The sequence below is a fragment of the Acomys russatus genome, chromosome 22, assembly GCF_903995435.1.
Source record: "Acomys russatus chromosome 22, mAcoRus1.1, whole genome shotgun sequence".
In the NCBI taxonomy this organism is placed as follows: Eukaryota; Metazoa; Chordata; class Mammalia; order Rodentia; family Muridae; genus Acomys; species Acomys russatus.
In genome coordinates, this window is record NC_067158.1 from 7,340,752 (window position 1) to 7,359,443 (window position 18,692).

Here is an 18,692-nt window from a genome sequence, read left to right on the forward strand (position 1 = left end):
ATAAGAAAAACGACCAAAAATATTTATGTATAAGCTACATGTTGTTGTGAGTCCTCATTTCTGTGGACTAAATGTCACAAGAGTACAATTGCTGAGTCATTTGGTAATTATAATTTTTGTTTCTAAATGAATTGTCAAGCTGTCCTGTGTGGATGTACCATTCTCCGTCCCCACCAGCAGTGTGTGAGTGATTCAAATTCTTCCCAGCATTTAGTCTTGCCATTGTACTTTAATTTTGGCTATTTTATAGGTAAGTGGTGATAGCCCGTAGTAGTTTTAATACACATTTCTCTAATAGCTAATGATGGAAAACATTTTTCATGTATTATTTACCATTTATATGTGTTCTTGTAGTGAAATCTCTCTTATGTCTTTTGTTCATTTTCTAATAGGACTGTATTTTTTTTTTTTTTTTTTTGATAATTATAAAGTTGGGTTGGAGTGATGGCTCAGTAGTTAGGAGCAGCGTTCCAGAGAACTCAAGTTGGATCCCTAGCATCCCCACACGGAGATGTACAAACTAGCTGTAATGGTAGCTCCAGGCAATGTGCTGCCCTCTTCTGGCCTCTGATGGGTACAGCATGCATGTGGTGCACAGAGACACGTGCAAACAAAACACCCATAACACACAAAACACAGTTGAAAATTTAGCTATCTATCTGTCTGTCTACCTATCTATACATACATTATGTGAGCATGATGTGTGTACATGTCACAGCATGCCTGTTGAGGTCAGAAAGCAGCTTTGTGGAGTTTGTTCTCTCTTTTGTGTGGGTTCTGAGGATGAAACTCAGGTTACCAGGCGTGTGCCCCAATTACCCTGACCCACTGAACCGTCTTGCCTGCCCCTACTGAATTTGGAAAGCTTTAGCTTTTACATGCTGGACACTAGGCCTTTGTTGTGTCTTAACTGCTCACTCATCCTTTCTTCCAGTTTTTTTTTTTTGAAAGATGTATTTATTTATTATTTTCTTCCAGATTTTGTATATATGCTGCTAAAGCAAATGCGGTCCTTCCTCAGAGAAAACGTTTATTCTGATGAGTGCAAATATATCAGTTTTTCTTTTTGAATTGTGCCTTTGTTGTCTTGTTAAAGGACACTTTGTATAGTCTTAGACCCCAAAGGTTTTCTTATCTATGCATATATGTCTCAGAGGCATAGTTAGACATTTTTATATGAGTTTGTGTTTTATTTTATTTTATTTCTTTTTGGTTTTTTGAGACAAGGTTTCTCTGTGTAGCCTTGGCTGTCCTAGAGTCACTTTGTAGACCAGGCTGGCCTTGAACTCACAGCAATCCTCCTGCCTCTGCCTCCCGAGTGCTGGGATTAAAGGCGTGTGCCACCACTGCCTGGCATTTGTGTTTTATTTTAAATTTAATAAATCTGTGAGATTTACAGCTTGAGGGATTCTGGTACCTTTCATTCAGACATGGGTGCCTGTTAGAATTGGGACCGTGTATCAGAGAACTGTGTTAGATGCAGTATATATGTAAACAGTCTCAAAGATTAGAATCTTTGGGTGGGGAAAAGAGCTTGTAAACAGATCGTTTCATTCTACTGAGGTAAGTGCAGTGATAGGGAGAGTAAGGCATTTGGAGAGTTGATGGGCAATTGCCTTATCAGGGAGGAAGACCCCAGGGAAGACATGTTTGAACAGAGTCCTGAATGAACAGAAAGACGCGAATGAGCGGAGGCGGTGATGGAAGGACATCCAGCAGGCGCAGTAACACAGAGGCACATGGGAAGAAGCTGCCTTGGGGATGCAGCTATGGGGCTCACAAACAGGTCAGTGCTGTGTGGGTTCAGTGTGGGAGACAGAAAGCCGTCAGGTAAGAACTGAAGATCTGCCAGGGCCTGGCTGGGTGAGCCGCGTGGTGCTCAGTAGCTCTGAGCCCATGTCTGTGTTCACTTCAAATAATAATAATAATAATAATAATAATAATAATAATAATAATAATAATAATAATAATTATTATTATTATTATTATTATTATTATATTATTATTATTATTATTATTATTATTATTCCTGTTTTGTCTGCGTGTAATGTCTGTGCAGCACTTGCATGCCTCATGCCCTGGAAGGCCAGAAGAAGACATTGCATGCCCTGAGACTGGAGTCACAGACAGATGTGAGCTGCCACGTGGTGCTAGGAATCGAACTCTGGGTCCTCTGAGCTTTTTCTCCAGGCCCTGTTTACTTTTTTTTCCCCTGAGAGAAGGTTTCTCTGTATAGCCTTGGCTGACCTGGATCTCTTTGTAGGCCAGGCTGACCTTGAACTCAGTTTCCTTTTTGTCTTCTTTTTCTTCTCGTGTGTGTGTGTGTGTGTGTGTGTGTGTGTGTGTGTGTGTGTGTGTAGACAGAGTTTCTCTTGTAGTCCTGGATCTGTGTACTTTTTATGCTAGGCATTTCCCTAAGACTCCACTCATGTCCTTACAGCAGCTTCTTATCTGACTATATGGCTTACATAAAAAGATGGCTCTGAGCCGGGCGTGGGTGTCTGTAATCCCAGCTCTCAGGAGGCAGAGGCAGGTGGATCACTGTGTGAGTCCAGGACAACCAAGGCTACACAGAGAAACCCTGTCTCGAAAAACCAAAAGAAGAAGAAGAAGAAGAGGAGGAAGAAGAAGGCCCAGTTGTTTTGTTTTCCCAGGCAGGGTTTCCCTGTGTAGCCTTGGCTGTCCTGGACTCACTTTGTAGACCAGGCTGGCCTCGAACTCACAGCGATCCGCCTGCCTCTGCCTCCCGAGTGCTGGGATCACAGGTGTGTGCCTCTGCACCCAGCTATGATGGCTCAGTTGTAAAGTACCTGATCTTCCAGCGTGAGGAGCTGAGTTTCCCAGCATCTGTGTAACAAGCAGGCATGCAGCATGCATTGGTAACTCCGGTGTGCAAGTGTGCAAGTGGTGCTGGCATGCAGACTCTGGGCGCACGGTGGCTAGCCAAGTCTGTTCAAGTCAGGGAGCTCTAGGGTTAATGAGAGACTGGAGAGTGAATAAGGAAGACTCCTGACGTTGACCTCTGGCCTCACGTGTAATTGCATAAACAGGCGTGACCACTCCTGTCACACGTATACATACACACGCACGTATACACACACACACAATATATATAGTTTATATTTTTAAGCAAACCAGCCTGATATAAATATAAATGAAAATAAAGGAAACCAAAGTAATTTGAGATGTTTTAGGAAGTAACTATTCAAGCAGTTTTGTATGTATATGCTTATGTTTGCACCAGTGTGTGGAATCACTGTGAACATATAGGAACAAATGCAGTTAATGTGCAGCTGTGCTGTATTGGCTGCTCATCTATGTTAAACTCAGCAGTGCTTCTTCCATATGCTCAACCTCCTGTTTACAAAGTGGAAACTTAACCAAAGCACAAGCTATTTTCATCTCATCCCTTAGAAATTTAGTGTTTGCTAAAACCATTCACAAGTCTTTCTCATGTAAACAAAGTCAATTTCTAGACTCTAGTAATTATAAACAGGCATGTTGTGTCAGGTGGGCACTGCCCGCTACAGAGCGAGTCCAGGATAGCCAAAAGTATACAGAGAAACCCTGTCTCGAAAAACCAAACTAAACCAAACCAAAAAAAAAAAAAAAAAATAGTATTTTTGTTTGTTTTTAAATATTTATTTACTTATTATGTACAGTGTTCTGCCTGCATGTATGCCTGCAGGCCAGAAGAGGGCACCAGATCTCATTATAGATAGTTGGGAGCCACCAGGTGGTTCCTGGGAATTGAATTCAGAACCTCCGGAAGAGCAGCCAGTGCTCTTTAACCACTGAGCATCTCTCCAGCCCCATTTGTTTGTTTTTAAAGGACATGCTGTCTTGGAACTCAGTGTACAGCTGAGAATGGCGGTCCTGCTGCTGCTCACAGGGGCTGTTTTTACAGGTGCGCATCCCCACATACATCTCAAAGTAGACCTCTCTTGGAATGATGAGGAAAATGATAACAGCGCTTCTGTGTTGTAAAGCAAGATGCTAATAGAAATATTTAATTAGCTGTAGTGCAGTGTGCACAGTAATTCTCCCTTCCTCTGGGGACTTGCCAGGTAGCTCTAGCTGCCCTAGAACACGTTGTACACACAGGTCGGATTTACTCTCAGCTATTCTCCTGCCTTCTACCTCCTGAGTGCTAGGATTGTAGCCGTGAGCCACTGGGCGAGGCGCTATGTGAGCCACTGGGCGAGGCGCTATGTGAGCCACTGGGCGAGGCACTAGAGTAATATTTCTGTTGGGAGTCACAGCTAGAGACTGGTAAAAAGGCAGTGAGTGTGTTGAACTGTAATGTGAAACATAACCTATCAGAAAGTTTTGATGTTCGCCACACAATTTTTGTATTAAGAGAGACGTCAAAAGCAGCGTGTCCTTATCTGCCTGCACAGTGCCTGCCTCTGCTCGCTTCTGCTCTCACTGCTGGTGTGAGTCCAGCTGACAGGATGATGGTATAAATTATCTGAATAGCTGTGGTTTGAATGAGAAGCGTCCCCCCCCCCCCCAGACTCAGGTGTTTGAGCCCCAGTTGATGGTGCTACTGGGGAGGGTTCCTGGAGGGAGCATGTTGCAGGAGGTGGACCATGAGAGTGGGTAGCTTTGCCCCACTTCTGGTTCACTCTCTCTGCCTTGTACTTAGAGATGAGTCATTGTCTTCCAGCCTCCTGGCCCTGCTGATGTCTCCCTGTCGTGACAGACCGTTTTCCCTCTACAACTATTAGCCGAAACAAACTTTTCCTTCTATAAGTTGCTTTTGCTATTGGTGTTTTATCAAAGCAACAGAAAAGTAACAGAACTTTTCGGGGTGTGTAGTTGGAAGGCTTCTGAGCTAGCATACACAATTGAAGGACCCTGGGGACTATCAGAGAGCAGAGCTGTGAGTACTGAGCGTGCCCTGTCGCCTCTGCTGCCCTTCATGGGTCTCTTGCACCCCTTCTCCGTTTTCCATGCATCTCTGCCCCTGTCTCTCCCTGCCCCCCACTTTTAACTTGGTGCCAAAATGTTGAAGACCGTGGCTGGCCAAACCCAGCCTCACATGGTTCTAGCACTGTGGTCTCCAAAGGCCATTTCTCCTCCTGCCGTGGGGGAGCGTTGACGCCTCCCAGTTCACAGACTAGAGGGTCCCCTAATTTGCTTGCCGCTCCTGCCAGCAAGCAGCCTCTGTGGCCAAGGGAGCCTAGTGACTTACGGATGGAGGCTTCAGTGGTTCCCCACTTTGCCTCAGCTGTGTATGCTCTCTGATTTAGCTTTCCAGGGTTCAGATTTAGCTTTGCGTTATAAGCATCCACGTATCCAGCCTTTGGTGGCTCCTTGTTGCCTGCGTACCTATGGCAGTGCTGTGAGTTTTGGCACACTGTGGTTTGACTATACACCACTGTCTCAACTTTCTTGCGTGCTGTTAAACTGAACTAGTTAGCTAAGTTCTAACAACATATATTTCTCACTAAATCTTAAAAAAAAAAGATGCTAGTGACAATGAGTCTCTGAAGGCTATGAACAACAAAGCGCCGCAGCTAATCCTCAGGGGATGGCATTTTTGCATCATTGTTAGTAGAAAGTATCATCCTTCACCACCTCATTATTGCTGGTGACGCCAGTATCTGCACCTCTATAGTCACTTCCGACAACCACCCAGTTAGGACCCTGGTTCATTGCGCTGTATGGAAAGCCAGTGGTGTCTCTATGATCAATACTTGCCAATGTTTTTTGTCTGTCATGTCTATGAAGTGGAAAATGGATGAGTTTCAATGGAAGTAACAGATGTCCCCTACCCAGATCTAGCCAACGGTCAGAACAGTCTCCACAGTTGAGTGGAGAGTGGGATATGACTTTCTCATGTACTCTGGTGCCTCACATTTGACCATGTCCCCTGGAGGGGGAGACCTGGTGGCACTCAGAGGAAGGTCAGCAGGTTACCAAGAAGAGACTTGATACCCTATGAGCATATACAGGGGGAGGTAATCCCCCTCAGGAACAGTCATAGGGGAGGGGAATAATGGGAAAATGGGAGGGAGGGAAGAATGGGAGGATACAAGGGATGGGATAACCATTGAGATGTAACAAGAATGAATTAATAAAAAATTAAAAAAAAAATAGAAGTAACAGATGTCCAGGCGCTGGGCGGTGTAGGCACAGCAGGTACCACTATGCTGAGCAAGCATGTGGTGGAGAGATGGGGGAGACGTGATAGCCATGAGGACAGGTGTGAGAGAGGCCTGTGCTGCCGCCTGAGGCCATCGTGATGTCTGAGCCCGTGCTGCTGCTGCTGCAGGCCGTGTCTGGGTCTGTGGTCCTGCCACAGCAGGCCTCTGTGTCGGTATGTGGCCCATGTTACCACCACAGGCCGTATAACACTAAAGGCCACATGGACATCCATGGTCTGGGCTGGGCATCTCTAGTCTGGGCTGCCGCCTGAGGCCATATTGATCTTCTACCACACAGTGGCGCCCTGCACACACGAGAGTGATGGTCTTGACAGTGTGGGTGCAGTAGACTGATCCTGCCCCTCACTGACTTCGGCATTCCCAGAGAGCCTGCCCAACCCTTGCCCGGGCAGCATGGGAGAGCTGGCCCCCTGAGAGCACAAGAGCTGGCCTGAGCCCTGCCTGACCAGCAGGAGAGCCTGCTCTGGGTTCGTGGCCATGGGAGAGTTGACCACCTCAGCTACCACCCAAGCCCGGATACAGGGCCTTGAGTTGGCCCATCCCAACATCTGTCTACCTTATCTATGAGCTGCCGGAGCACGAGAACCAAAGTCCAGTGCTGACCGTGGAGAAGAAGCTGGAGGCCCTGAACCAGACCAGGATTCATTGCAATGAACATTTGCAAGTAAAGCTGTTTGGACAAAAGGGTGCATTGTGTGACACACCGTGGCACACTGCAGCTTCCATGGCGACATGTTTTGTTTTGTGGGGGAGGTTACAACGGTGGAGGGAGGATACAGAAGGACTGGGAAATGAGTGGGGTTGGGGTGCATGGTATGAAATTCACAAAGAATCAATAAAAAATTATGAAAAAGGTAACAGATGTAAACATCTTTGACTGTAGAGTTTTGTGCAAACTGCAGATACCCGATTCTGCAGGTAGTCTATTTTGTGTCTTCGCGTGGCTCCTCTTGCTGTGGTAAAACACCACGGCCATAAGTAACGCAGGGAGGAAGGGTTTATGTGGCTCACAGGCCTCAGTCCACCAGTGAACTGAAGGGGGCCAGGGCGTGCCTCGTACTGGCTTCTCCTCCTGGCTTGCCCAGCTTACTTCCTTAGACAACCCAGGACAGCCCCTCGGGGACTGAGCTCCCCACCGCACCCACATCCATCATCAGTCAAGAAACTACCTCTCAGGCCGACCTGCGGGAGGCATTTTCTCAATTCAGGTGCAGTTCAGCTGACTCCTGATTGTGTCAGTGGTGGTAAAACATCAGACCAACACAATCAGTTACTGCATTTCCTTGAATGCTAGCGTGGAGAAACTAGCTTCAACAGCAATGAACATTTGAAAACATAAGTGTAAGGCAGCATACAGTGTCAGAGTAGTAGTGTCATGGAGCTGCTCGACTGAGGTAGGCGGCACAGTTCATGGATTCACTTAACAACGCTTACTCAGGGTACCACTGTAGCACATCAGGCCAGTGACGGGACAGAGAGCTATGAGCTATGTAGGATTTTATCAGAGAGCCATTTTTTTGTTTGTTTCACGGTTTAGAATAATCTTTATTTCCCCATATAAAGCTGGATATTTTTAAAAAATAGACTTATTTTCTGTGTGTGAGTATTTAGCTCGAGTGCATGTCTGTGCATTGTGTGCATGCTTGGTGCCTGTGGATGTCAGAAGAGGCACGAGAGCCCTGCAGCCAGAGCTATGGGCAGCTGTGAGTTGCCTTGCTGAGTGAACAGGGGAACCGAACCTGAGCCCTCGGCAAGAGCAGCCATTGCTCTTAACCGTTGAGCCATCTCTCCAGCCCCCTGAAAGTAGATGTTTACAGTTATATTCGGGCTATTGATAGAGAATTTTGGTACTTGAAAGGGGGATATTTTTACATTTGTGCTATAGTCACCACTCATCCTCATTCTTGTCACTTGTTTCATTGTCATGAAGAGTCACCACGACCATGGCAGCTCTTATAAAGAAAAGCATTTACTCGGGAGGCAGAGGCAGGCGGATCTCTGTGAGTTTGAGGCCAGCCTGATCTACAAAGTGAGTCCAAGGGCAGCCAGAGCTACACAGAGAAAACTTGTCTTGAAAAACAAAACAAACCAAGAAGAGACTTGATACCCTATGAGCATATACAGGGGGAGGTAATCCCCCTCAGAACAGTCATAGGGGAGGGGAATAATGGGAAAATGGGAGGGAGGGAAGAATGGGAGGATACAAGGGATGGGATAACCATTGAGATTGTAACAAGAATAAATAAAAAAAAACTAAAAAAACAAAACAAAACAAAACAAACAAACAAAAAAGAAAAGAAAAAGAAAGAAAAGCATTTAATTAGGACTGGCTTACAGTTTTAGAGGGTTAGTCCATTGTCATCATGGTGGGAAGCATGGCTGTGTCCAGGCAGAAACGGTGCCGAAGCCCAGAGGTCAACATCTTGATCCATAGGCAGCAGAAGGAGACTGTGCCATGCTGGGCAGAGCTTGAGCATCGGAGACTTCAAAGCCCGCCCCTACAGTGACGCACTTCCTCCCAACAAGGCCACATCTACTCCAACAAGCCCACACCTCTTTAGTGCCATTCCCTGTGGGTCAAGCACTCAAACACATGAGTCTGAGGGCCGTTCCTATTCAAACCACCACTTGATGACCCTTTTTGAAAGCACAGTCAAAGATTAAGTTTAATCAAAACATGTTCCGTAGCCAGGCAGCTTTGTCTGGTTATCTACCACGTTCAAATATGTTGCTTTTTCTGTTATCTTTGTAGTCTATTGCATCTGCAGACATGGATTTCAACCAGTTAGAGGCATTTCTGACTGCTCAAACCAAAAAGCAAGGTGGCATCACCAGTGAACAAGCAGCGGTCATTTCCAAGTTTTGGAAGAGCCATAAGACAAAAATCCGGGAGAGCCTCATGACCCAGAGCCGCTGGGATAACGGGCTTCGGGGCCTGAGCTGGAGAGTGGACGGCAAGTCTCAGTCAAGGCAGTCAGCTCAGATACACACCCCTGTGGCCATAATCGAGCTGGAGTTTGGGAAAAGTGGACAGGTGAGTTCAGCTTCAATTTCCCTTTGTAAACTGCGTTTTCATTATTTATTAGTCCATATGGTTATTTTACTTTCATTCAACAGGGTTTGCAGAGATAAACCTGGAATCATTTTTAAAGATAGAATCATGTGAAAATTTTGATATTCTCTTTTATAGACAGATTCTTAAAAAAAAAAAAAAAAAAAAAAAAAAAAAAAAAGAAGCTCCAGGGCCCTGCGGTTGTCTCCGAAGGGCAGAGTGGGACAGTTGTGATTGTGTAGATGCTACCTCCTGCGCTGTAGTCTTGCAGGCAGTGATAGAGACACTGAGTAGAGAGCAGGGACTGAGCTCAGTCAGGAACAAGGCCTTCTGATCCCGTGTCTGTGTAATCGCTCCGCTACGGGAGGTGATGGGTCTTAGTATCTTATTCATATTAATGTGTTGTTCCTGAAGACCAGGTGTGCCATTTCTGACGTTAAGCTCACAGATAATTTTCAATTTGATCTTGACTATTTATGGCTTTCCCTCGGCGTGTCCAGTCATTACCACAGTGGGCCTAGGCTGTGGGTTTCTCTGAAAGCCATTCCCTTCTGCCTCATAGGCTTGTCAAGTTAGACTGTAAATGACCTGGCGGGAAAGAAACTGGTAATTAGAGACTACCCAGACTACTAAGTAAATCATGTTTATTTTCTGATAAATAAGCAAACTTAAATTCCAGGGAAATGTTGTTTGGTAATGTGAACAATTTGATTGTACTACAAGGCATTGTATTTTAGAAAATAATAAATTTCTCAGGCACAGCACTTTTCTTGTTTCTGAATAACCAGTTCCCTCTAGAGCAACAGATGTCACTTTTGTTTTTGTTGGCAACTATGTAAAGGAAAGCATTGGCCTGAGAGCCTTCTGCCTGACCAGACCATGCAGATTTGGTCTAGTCTTGTGTCTGCTTGCCACCCTTTCCCACAGTGTGGCCCTGGGCACACTTCTGAACAAAAATTGTCTGCTTTACTCAACAGCATCTATTTTTTTCCCTCTCTCCTTCCCTTTCCACCTCTTCTCTGACTCCGTCTGTCTCTCTGTCTCTCTCTCTTTTTCCTTTTTGGTTTTGCGAGACGGGGTTTGGGACCGCAGAGCTCTGCCTGCCGCTGTCTCTCTAGTGCTGGCATTAGAGGCGTGGGCCACCGCCACCTGCCATTTTCTTGGTGTTTCCTTGCTTTTTCCCAACTGCAGCACAGTTTCTTGTTCCCTGTGCCTCGTGGGTGTTTTGATCTTCAGGGTGCAGGACTCCTTCCCGTAGCTTCTGTGGCTCTGGATTGATGGTGATGAAGTCCTTTACTCTGTGTCTATCATGGAAACTTTTTCCCCCTCTCCAGTTGTGAAGAATAGTTCAGCCACTCAGCCATTTCCCAGCCCTCTCCTCTTTTGTGCTTGCTGTTTTTGAGCTATACTTTCAGAAAGATGCCCAGGCTTGCCTTAAGCTTCTCTAAGCTCAGATAGGCCCTGAACTTGCTATCCCCACCTCTGCTTCCCAAACAGCTGGTGTCCCAGGCTCATTGGATACAATATAAGCCAATTAAAACCAGTCAGATCTTCCATTAGAATTATTTTTGAAGGAGCAAAGAAACAAAGGCAGTAGGTGTGTACATGTCATCCTTCTTTTGGATACAGGTGTTAGCCTTGTCTCTGTGTGGTCCTCAGGGCCGGTGATACTTGCTGTGGATTTCCAGACTGAGCTGTGCAGGGAAGGATGCTTACCTGGAGATGTCACGGCTGCTGACTGAGCAGGGGTCTTTTAAGAATAGCTGCTTAGGGCTGGGGAGATGGGTCAGTGGTTAAGGGCACTGCCTGTCCTTCCAGAGGACCCAGGTTTCATTTCCAACACCCAGATAACTGTTGGTAACTGCACTTTTAGGGGATGCCGTGCCCTCTTCTGGCCTCAGCGCTAGGCTTGCCATGACGGCTTAGCTGTACATGCCTCTAGTTCCAGCATTTCAGTAGCTGAAGCGGGCGATCACAAGTTTGAAGCCAGGTTGAGGAAGTGGCTGTCTTTACTGAGGAAGTTGAGGAGAGCAGTTATGAGTGAGACTGGCTACCACCTTACTGAATCTTCTAGTTTCACTTGGTTTTGGTTACTTTAAAAATCAGTCGTCTAGCCGGGCGTGGTGGCGCACACCTGCTATCCTAGTACTTGGGAGGCAGAGACTGGCAGCTCTCTGATTTCCAAGTCAGTCTGGTTTACATAGAGAATCCCAGAACAGCAGGGGCTACATAGAGAGACCTGTCTAAAACCTCCCCTCCCCGCTGCTCATCTGGAACATTGTAGGACAGCAGCAGATTGTTGGTCTCTGACTAGCTTTGCCTTTTCCTGTACTTCTGACGGATGAGGCAGGATGGGAGTGTTGCCTAGATGATTTTTCAGTCTCCTCTCCCCTCCTACTTGGCTACCTGCTGAGTAAGCTCATTTGAGTGATTGCACACTATGCTGTAGGGAAAGCAGGCTTCAAAGCTCCAGGAGCTAACATTTGCCTCTGGTTTTTTTGTTTTGTTTTGTTTGTTTGTTTGTTTTTTCCTGATAACTTCAGCGTCCTGGTTCAAGCTGAGACTTAAGAGATGAGGAGTGACCACGGACAGCACCAGTTCTCGGAGCTCGTGAATAGATCCTGCATTTGATGTGGTTGTCCCTTTTGGCAGCGACTTAGTAAAAGGTCCTGGTGATTGCCACTTCTTTTTCCCCACTTCCTGCATGTTACTTCTCCCACTGTCCACCCCCAGGTTGTAAGAAGCAGGAAGTTGGCAGAAGGGCCAGCACAGGCAAGTAAAGCCTGGCGCCTTAGCCTGTGAGGCTCACCTGAGGGCGCTAAGGCTCACAGCTGCCCCAGACGAAGGCTGTTGCCTCAGGCTGAGTAGGTAGGAGAGGCTGGAAATAGCTGGGTGTTGATTAGCAGCAGAAAGGAGACAACCTCAGGAAGATCTTGGGGACAAAACTTACAGACAGAGGGACAGTTGAGCTCAGAAGTTAGCCTCAGTAAGAAATCTGAGTTTTAACCGGGTGTGGTGGTGCACATCTCTAATCCCAGTACTCGGGGAGGCAGAGGCAGGCCTGGTTTACAAAGCGAGTCCAAGACAGAGAAACCCTGTCAGGCCTGGCTTACAAACCGAGTCCAAGACAGAGAAACCCTGTCTCAAAAAAACTTAAAAAAAGCCGGCGTGGTGGCGCACGCCTATAATCCCAGCACTCGGGAGGCAGAGGCAGGTGGATCGCTGTGAGTTCGAGGCCAGCCTGGCCTACAAAGCGGGTCCAGGATAGCCAAGGCTACATAGAGAAACCCTGTCTCGAAAAACCAAAAAAAAAAAAAAAAAACTTAAAAAAAAAAAAATCTGAATTTTATTCAGGGCGGGCGGAGGGGCCAACGAAGGTGGCCGTTGTTTCTTTTCACATTAAAAGCATTCTCATTTGCTCCCAAGCTGTCATATGGTAGGATCTGTTTTGGTTACTTTTCCGTTGCTGTGAAAACACACAATGACCAAAGCAAGTTATAGAAAGACTGTTTGGGAGTTTCCAGCTCTAGAGGGTTGGCGTCCCTAACTGTCCTGATGTGGATGGAGCATGGCAGAAGGCCTGGGGCCACGGCTCCAGAGCAGTAGCTGAGAGCTCACATCCTTTTGTTTTGTTTTGTTTTTCAAAACAGGGTTTCTCTGTGTAGCCTTGACTGTCCTGGAATTTGTAGACCAAGCTGAACTCACAGAAATCCACCTGCATCTGCCTAGGATTAAAGGTGTGCGCCACCACTGCCCAGCTGAGCTCACACCCTTATATAAGCAGGGGGCAGAGGGAATTAACTAAGAGTGCCGTGGGCTTTTAAATTCTCAAAGCCCAATGATACACCTCCTCCAATACGGCCACGCCTCCTAGTCCTTCACAAACTGGTCTACCAACTAGGGAACTAAATATTCAGCTATGTCAGCCTTTGGGAATCATTCCCATTTAAACCACCACAGTTCTCAAGGTAGAACTAAAATACTGAAGACCTTCTTTGTGCTGGTAATAAGATGTAGATATCCAGAAATAGAGGAACCCAATATTAATATTCTATTTTAAAAAGAAAAAGAATTGCATGGATGTATGACATTTCCATTTTTGCTTAGGATAACTCTTAAAAAAGAAATTATTGGCACTGGAGAGATGCCTCAGAGGTTAAGAGCACTGTCTGCACTTCCAGAGGTCCTGAGTTCAATTCCCAGCAACCACACGGTAGCTCACAACCATCTATGCCCTCTAATGTTCTCTTCATGTGTGCAGATTGCAGATGTACATGCAGATAGAGCACTCACATACATAAAATAAATAAAATCTTAAAAAAAATTATTTTAATGTCTTCCAACATTTCTTTGGTAGGCCCAAGCATAACCAGTTAAAACTGATTGCTACTGTGGGAGGAAGAGTGGATGAAGTGAAGAGACCACTTTACAAAGGTTTCCACAGGGCCTGGAGAGATGACTCAGAGGCCAGGAAGACCCAGTTACAGGTCTCAGTGGTTCACAGCTGTCAGTAACTCTGGGTCCAAAGGATCTGACATCCTCCTCCGCCTCTGCAGGCACCATATATGTATGATCTTTTAAAAAGACACATAACCTAAACCACCAATGCTATTTTACCACATTCAAAACAACGTTCAAACATCATAACTTAGGTTTTCTAAATGTATGTGTGCTTGCAGAGGAAACAAGACAGACAGACAGACAGACATGAAAGGGGAGCTCAGTCAGTAGATTGCTCCTGAGTCTATGTGAAGCCTGGGTCTGGCTCTCAGCACCCTATACACTGGGCATGGGTGTGCAGGCCTGTAGCCCCTGGTTCTCAGCACCCTATACACTGGGCATGGGTGTGCAGGCCTGTAGCCCCTGGTTCTCAGCACCCTATACACTGGGCATGGGTGTGCAGGCCTGTAGCCCCTGGTTCTCAGCACCCTATACACTGGGCATGGGTGTGCAGGCCTGTAGTCCCTGGTTCTCAGCACCCTATACACTGGGCATGGGTGTGCAGGCCTGTAGCCCCTGGTTCTCAGCACCCTATACACTGGGCATGGGTGTGCAGGCCTGTAGCCCCTGGTTCTCAGCACCCTATACACTGGGCATGGGTGTGCAGGCCTGTAGCCCCTGGTTCTCAGCACCCTATACACTGGGCATGGGTGTGCAGGCCTGTAGTCCCTGGTTCTCAGCACCCTATACACTGGGCATGGGTGTGCAGGCCTGTAGTCCCAGCACTTGGGCGGCTGAAGCAGGAGCATCAGGAGTTCCCATCGCCCTTGACGATGCAGTGAATGGGACTCACCTGGCTCGGGTGTGAGGACCAGGACAGGAGGCGGCAGCATGGGAGATGCTCATTGTGTTTGTCTCTGGGCAACAGATCTCTAGTTCCTATTCTCTGTGCTTTTCAAAAACATTCTACAGTAAAAAATGTCTTGTTTGTTTTCCTTAGTTACTAAAATAGTAATTAAAATCTTAAAAACAGTTGTACACATGAGTAAAGATGCCACACAGACTCGAGGTGTCAGATCCCTGGAGCTGGAGCCATAGGCAGTTGTGAGCCACCTGACATGGATGCTGGGGGTTCAACTCAGGCCCCTAAGAGTAGCACATGCTCTTTGAACCCTTCCGGCGTTTGTCTGTTGTGCATGTGTCGTGCAGGGTGGCAGGGCACGTGTGTCACAGTGTGCATGCGGCTGGAAGTTAGAGAACTGCTTTCAGGAATCAGTTCTTTTTCTCTACCGTGTGGGTCTTGGGAATCCAACTCAGGTCACCAGACTTGGCAGCAAGCCCCTTTTCCTGCTAAGCCATCTGACTGCTCTGGACCAACTTTGTACAGTATTGAAATTTATATCTGCTGGAGACGCTGTTTTAATTTATTGTATTCTGCTAAAAGTGAAGCTGGATATAGGATCTTTTCAACTAAACAAAATGCCTGCAAGATTGATAGAGTATTAATTTAAAACCTGATGAATTTTTATAAAATAAGTGATTATAAGCTACAGCCAAACATACTACACAACGCTCTTCGCTGGGTTTTTGTTGTGTTTCATTGGAAATACTGGGGTTAAGCCCAGAATGTCCCAAATGCTATGCAAGTTCTCAACCAATGACTGACAGTCCCAGCCCCCGCAGTTCACAGAACTGTTCCTCGGAAGTTAGACAGGTATTTTGTATTGGTTCAGTTAGGAAGAACTAATAGGTTTTTCAAAAATGAATTCTTCTGAAGATCTTGCTTCCCGGGACCTGTGTAAATTCAGAGCTGAGACATTTCCCCTTCCTGTCCTGTCTCCTGAAGAGAGCTCTGTGTTCACAAGCTCCTGTGGGTTATGTAATCAGTGCAAACAGACTGTGTGCCCACCCCAAATTATCTAAGGCCAGCCCATCAACATGTACTGCTTCTGTGGACTTCCTCCCGTCCTCGTCTTCCCAACCTCGAGTGTGACTAGCACAACCTAGCACTTCACAGCCCATTGTGGTGTACCCGTCCTTCTTAGATCTGATTTTTCTAATTTGACTTTTTTTAGGGGGGGGGTGCATGAAGTATGTGGGATACACTTTACATTGAGTGTACAGTTGGAACGACTTGGAATATGCCTGTACTAGATTTCCATGTAACTAACATTCCATGTAACATCGACCAAAATGTACACACTTATTAATTTGTTCAGAGTGAAAGCATGTGTCTCTGCTCAAAGTCTCTAGTGTGCTTGTTGGAATGGAGAATTCTTTTCTTCAGTGAAACCCAGTGTCCTCATCTATACTTCCCTAGCTGCTCTTTTTTTTTTTTTTTTTTTTTTTTTTTTTTGGTTTTTCAAGACAGGGTTTCTCTGTGTAGCCTTGGCCATCATGGACTCGCTTTGTAGACCAGGCTGGCCTCGAACTCACAGCGATCCGCCTGCCTCTGCCTCCCGAGTGCTGGGATTAAAGGCGTGCGCCACCACGCCCGGCTTCCTAGCTGCTCTTTGAAGCTTTTTAAAATTACATGTATTGATTCATCTGGGGTTAGGGTGCACACCATGGCTCGAATGTGGAGGTCAGAGGACAGCTTGCTGAGAGGCAGTTCTCTCTCTTCCCACGTGGGGCCTCAGGGATGGAATTCATATCTCCAGTCCTGGAGGTACTTGCTTTTATTGGCTGAACCATTTTACCACCTTCTTGGCAAGTTTTTGTATTGACTTAGCTTCTTTAAAACAGGGTATAAGTAAACATATGTTGCCTTAAATCTTATTTTTAGATTCCTGGCCATTTATGGCTCCTGTATTTAGACTCTATATTTTACTAACTTAAAGGAAGGGTGTGTGCGCGCCTGTGTAAACCAAAGGCTTACCTTGTGTGTTGTTCCTTGGGTTCTGGACACCTTGGGGTTTTTTGGTTTTTGTTTTTGTTTTTTTGGGTTTTGTTTGTTTGTTTTGGTTTTTCAAGACAGGGTCTCTCTCTCTGTAGCCTTGGCTGTCCTGGACTTGCTTTGTAGACCAGGTTAGCCTCGAACTCACAGAGATCCATCTGCCTCTGCCTTCCGAGTGATGGGATTAAAAGTGTGCACCACCACGCCTGGCCGCCTTTTTTAACTTGAAACTTGCTCTATACCAGGCTGGCCTTGAACTCAGATCTGTTTGTGTCTCCTGGATCAAAGGTGTGTTTGTATTCCAGCCAGATCACACAGACCTAGAAGGTCTTTGGATGTGATCTCTTGCCAGAGCGGTCACATTCTGAATTAAAATTCCTCTACACTCCCTCCTACTTTCTCCTCAGTTAATGGATAAAGGGACATACTTTGGAAAACCATTGAATTAATAGGCAAATTGGAGAGGGAAAACCAGATAGCTCCCTTAAAACGATTTCCTAACAAGTATCTTACACAGGGTAGGAACTGAAGTGTGTCCTTGAATTGCTGGACTCACTGTTTACGTTGAAAGCTTCTCAGTTAGTGAATGTCAGCACATTGGGATTGCCCACTTTGAACCCCGTGATGAAAACTGATGTAAAAAATGTATCCAAGGCAACTGTGAGTTTAGATTTAGCCTGTTGGGTGGAAGAGACGACCTGTTGGAGACTCATTTCCATTAGGACTCACATTCTGATTATGTCCAGGAATGGAGGCACTCACCCCAGCCTCGCTGTGGCCCTCAGCCTCCGTCTCTTACCCCAGCCTCACTGTAGCCCTCAGCCTGTGTCTGTCACCTGTGTGTGACACGCTGTAGCCTGTGTCTGTCACCCCAGCTTCGCTGCGGCCCTCAGCCTGTGTCTGTCACCCCAGCTTCGCTGTGGCCCTGAGCCTGTGTCTGTCACCCCAGCTTCACTGTGGCCCTGAGCCTGGTCTGTCACCCCAGCCTCGCTGTGGCCCTCAGCCTCCGTCTGTCACCCCAGCCTCGCTGTGGCCCTCAGCCTGTGTCTCTCCGTGTCCTTCCCTTCCCCTTTGCTCACTTTGAGCATCTCTGCAGACCGATTTTCCTTTCCCTTTCTTTCTTCCCTTCTCTCTCAAGTCCCGTGTATGTGATGTCGGCTCCACCCTTCCCTATCACAGTGGTGGAGCTTAACTTCTGACCACTAACAAATTCATCACTTTCTCAGTGTTCAGAGCTCAACTCATTTTATAATAGGGCGGTATCCACTTTGTAGACCAGTCTGGCCTCCTTGAATTTACAGAGATCCACCTGCCTCTGCCTCCTGAGTGCTGAGATTAAAGGTGTGCGTCACCATGCCTGGCTTGCCCTTTGACTTTTAAGTAAAGACACGGAAAACAGTCTTATGCCTCAAAGGGTCAGCACTTCACTTACATTCCTACTAAACAAGAAACCAAGTGGCAGTTGAGGTTGTTAGCAATGTGAGGCCAAAAGCCCACACTCCGCCATCACTTACTGACTACATTTCACCTTTTCACTTCTTTGGTTTCCTCCAGTCAAGCATGCAGGGAGGTTGGCCCGTGACTTCAGTATCCAGTTGAACTGCCTGCCGGTCCAAACCAGTACAACACAAACCTCTGCCAGCCCCGGGGGCAGAGTGGGGTGGGGGATTCACATTCGTGCTGATTGTATCATTTTGTTATTTTGTCTTTTTTTTTCCCCCCAGAGCTGAGGACAGAACCCAGGGCCTTGCGCTTGCTAGGCAAGCGCTCTACCACTGAGCTAAATCCCCAACCGCTCATTTTGTATATTGCTACAGTAAAACCTCATTTAGAGCTTTGCCTGGTCCTCGCACTTTCTCCCCACGTGTCTCAGTAGGTGTTGGTGACAGTGACCTGTGATGGATGAGGATCTGCCCTCCATCCCTCATGTTAGAAGAGCCAGAGTTACGCAACTATCGAGAGAGAATGAATGTTTCTTAGCATAAGGGTGTAGGGACTTTGCTCCCGCATCACCATTGGTAAATGTGGAATTTTTCATTTTCATATTCAAGTTCAGTTAGCTGCATGAATTAAACATAATTGCTGCGATTGGTTGGTAGAGCGTTGCGTTGCAAGCTGCGTGATAGTTAGT

At 46.5% G+C, this 18,692-nt stretch overlaps 1 protein-coding gene across 1 annotated transcript in view; it reads left to right on the forward strand.

Moving 5' to 3' along the window:
* Commd1 (copper metabolism domain containing 1) overlaps nucleotides 1-18,692 on the forward strand; it is an 83,865-nt gene that overhangs the window by 12,120 nt on the left and 53,053 nt on the right. The window contains exon 2 of the mRNA XM_051164971.1: nucleotides 8,926-9,207. Within this exon, the coding sequence (XP_051020928.1) occupies nucleotides 8,926-9,207 (282 nt within the window). The remainder of the gene's footprint in view (nucleotides 1-8,925; nucleotides 9,208-18,692) is intronic.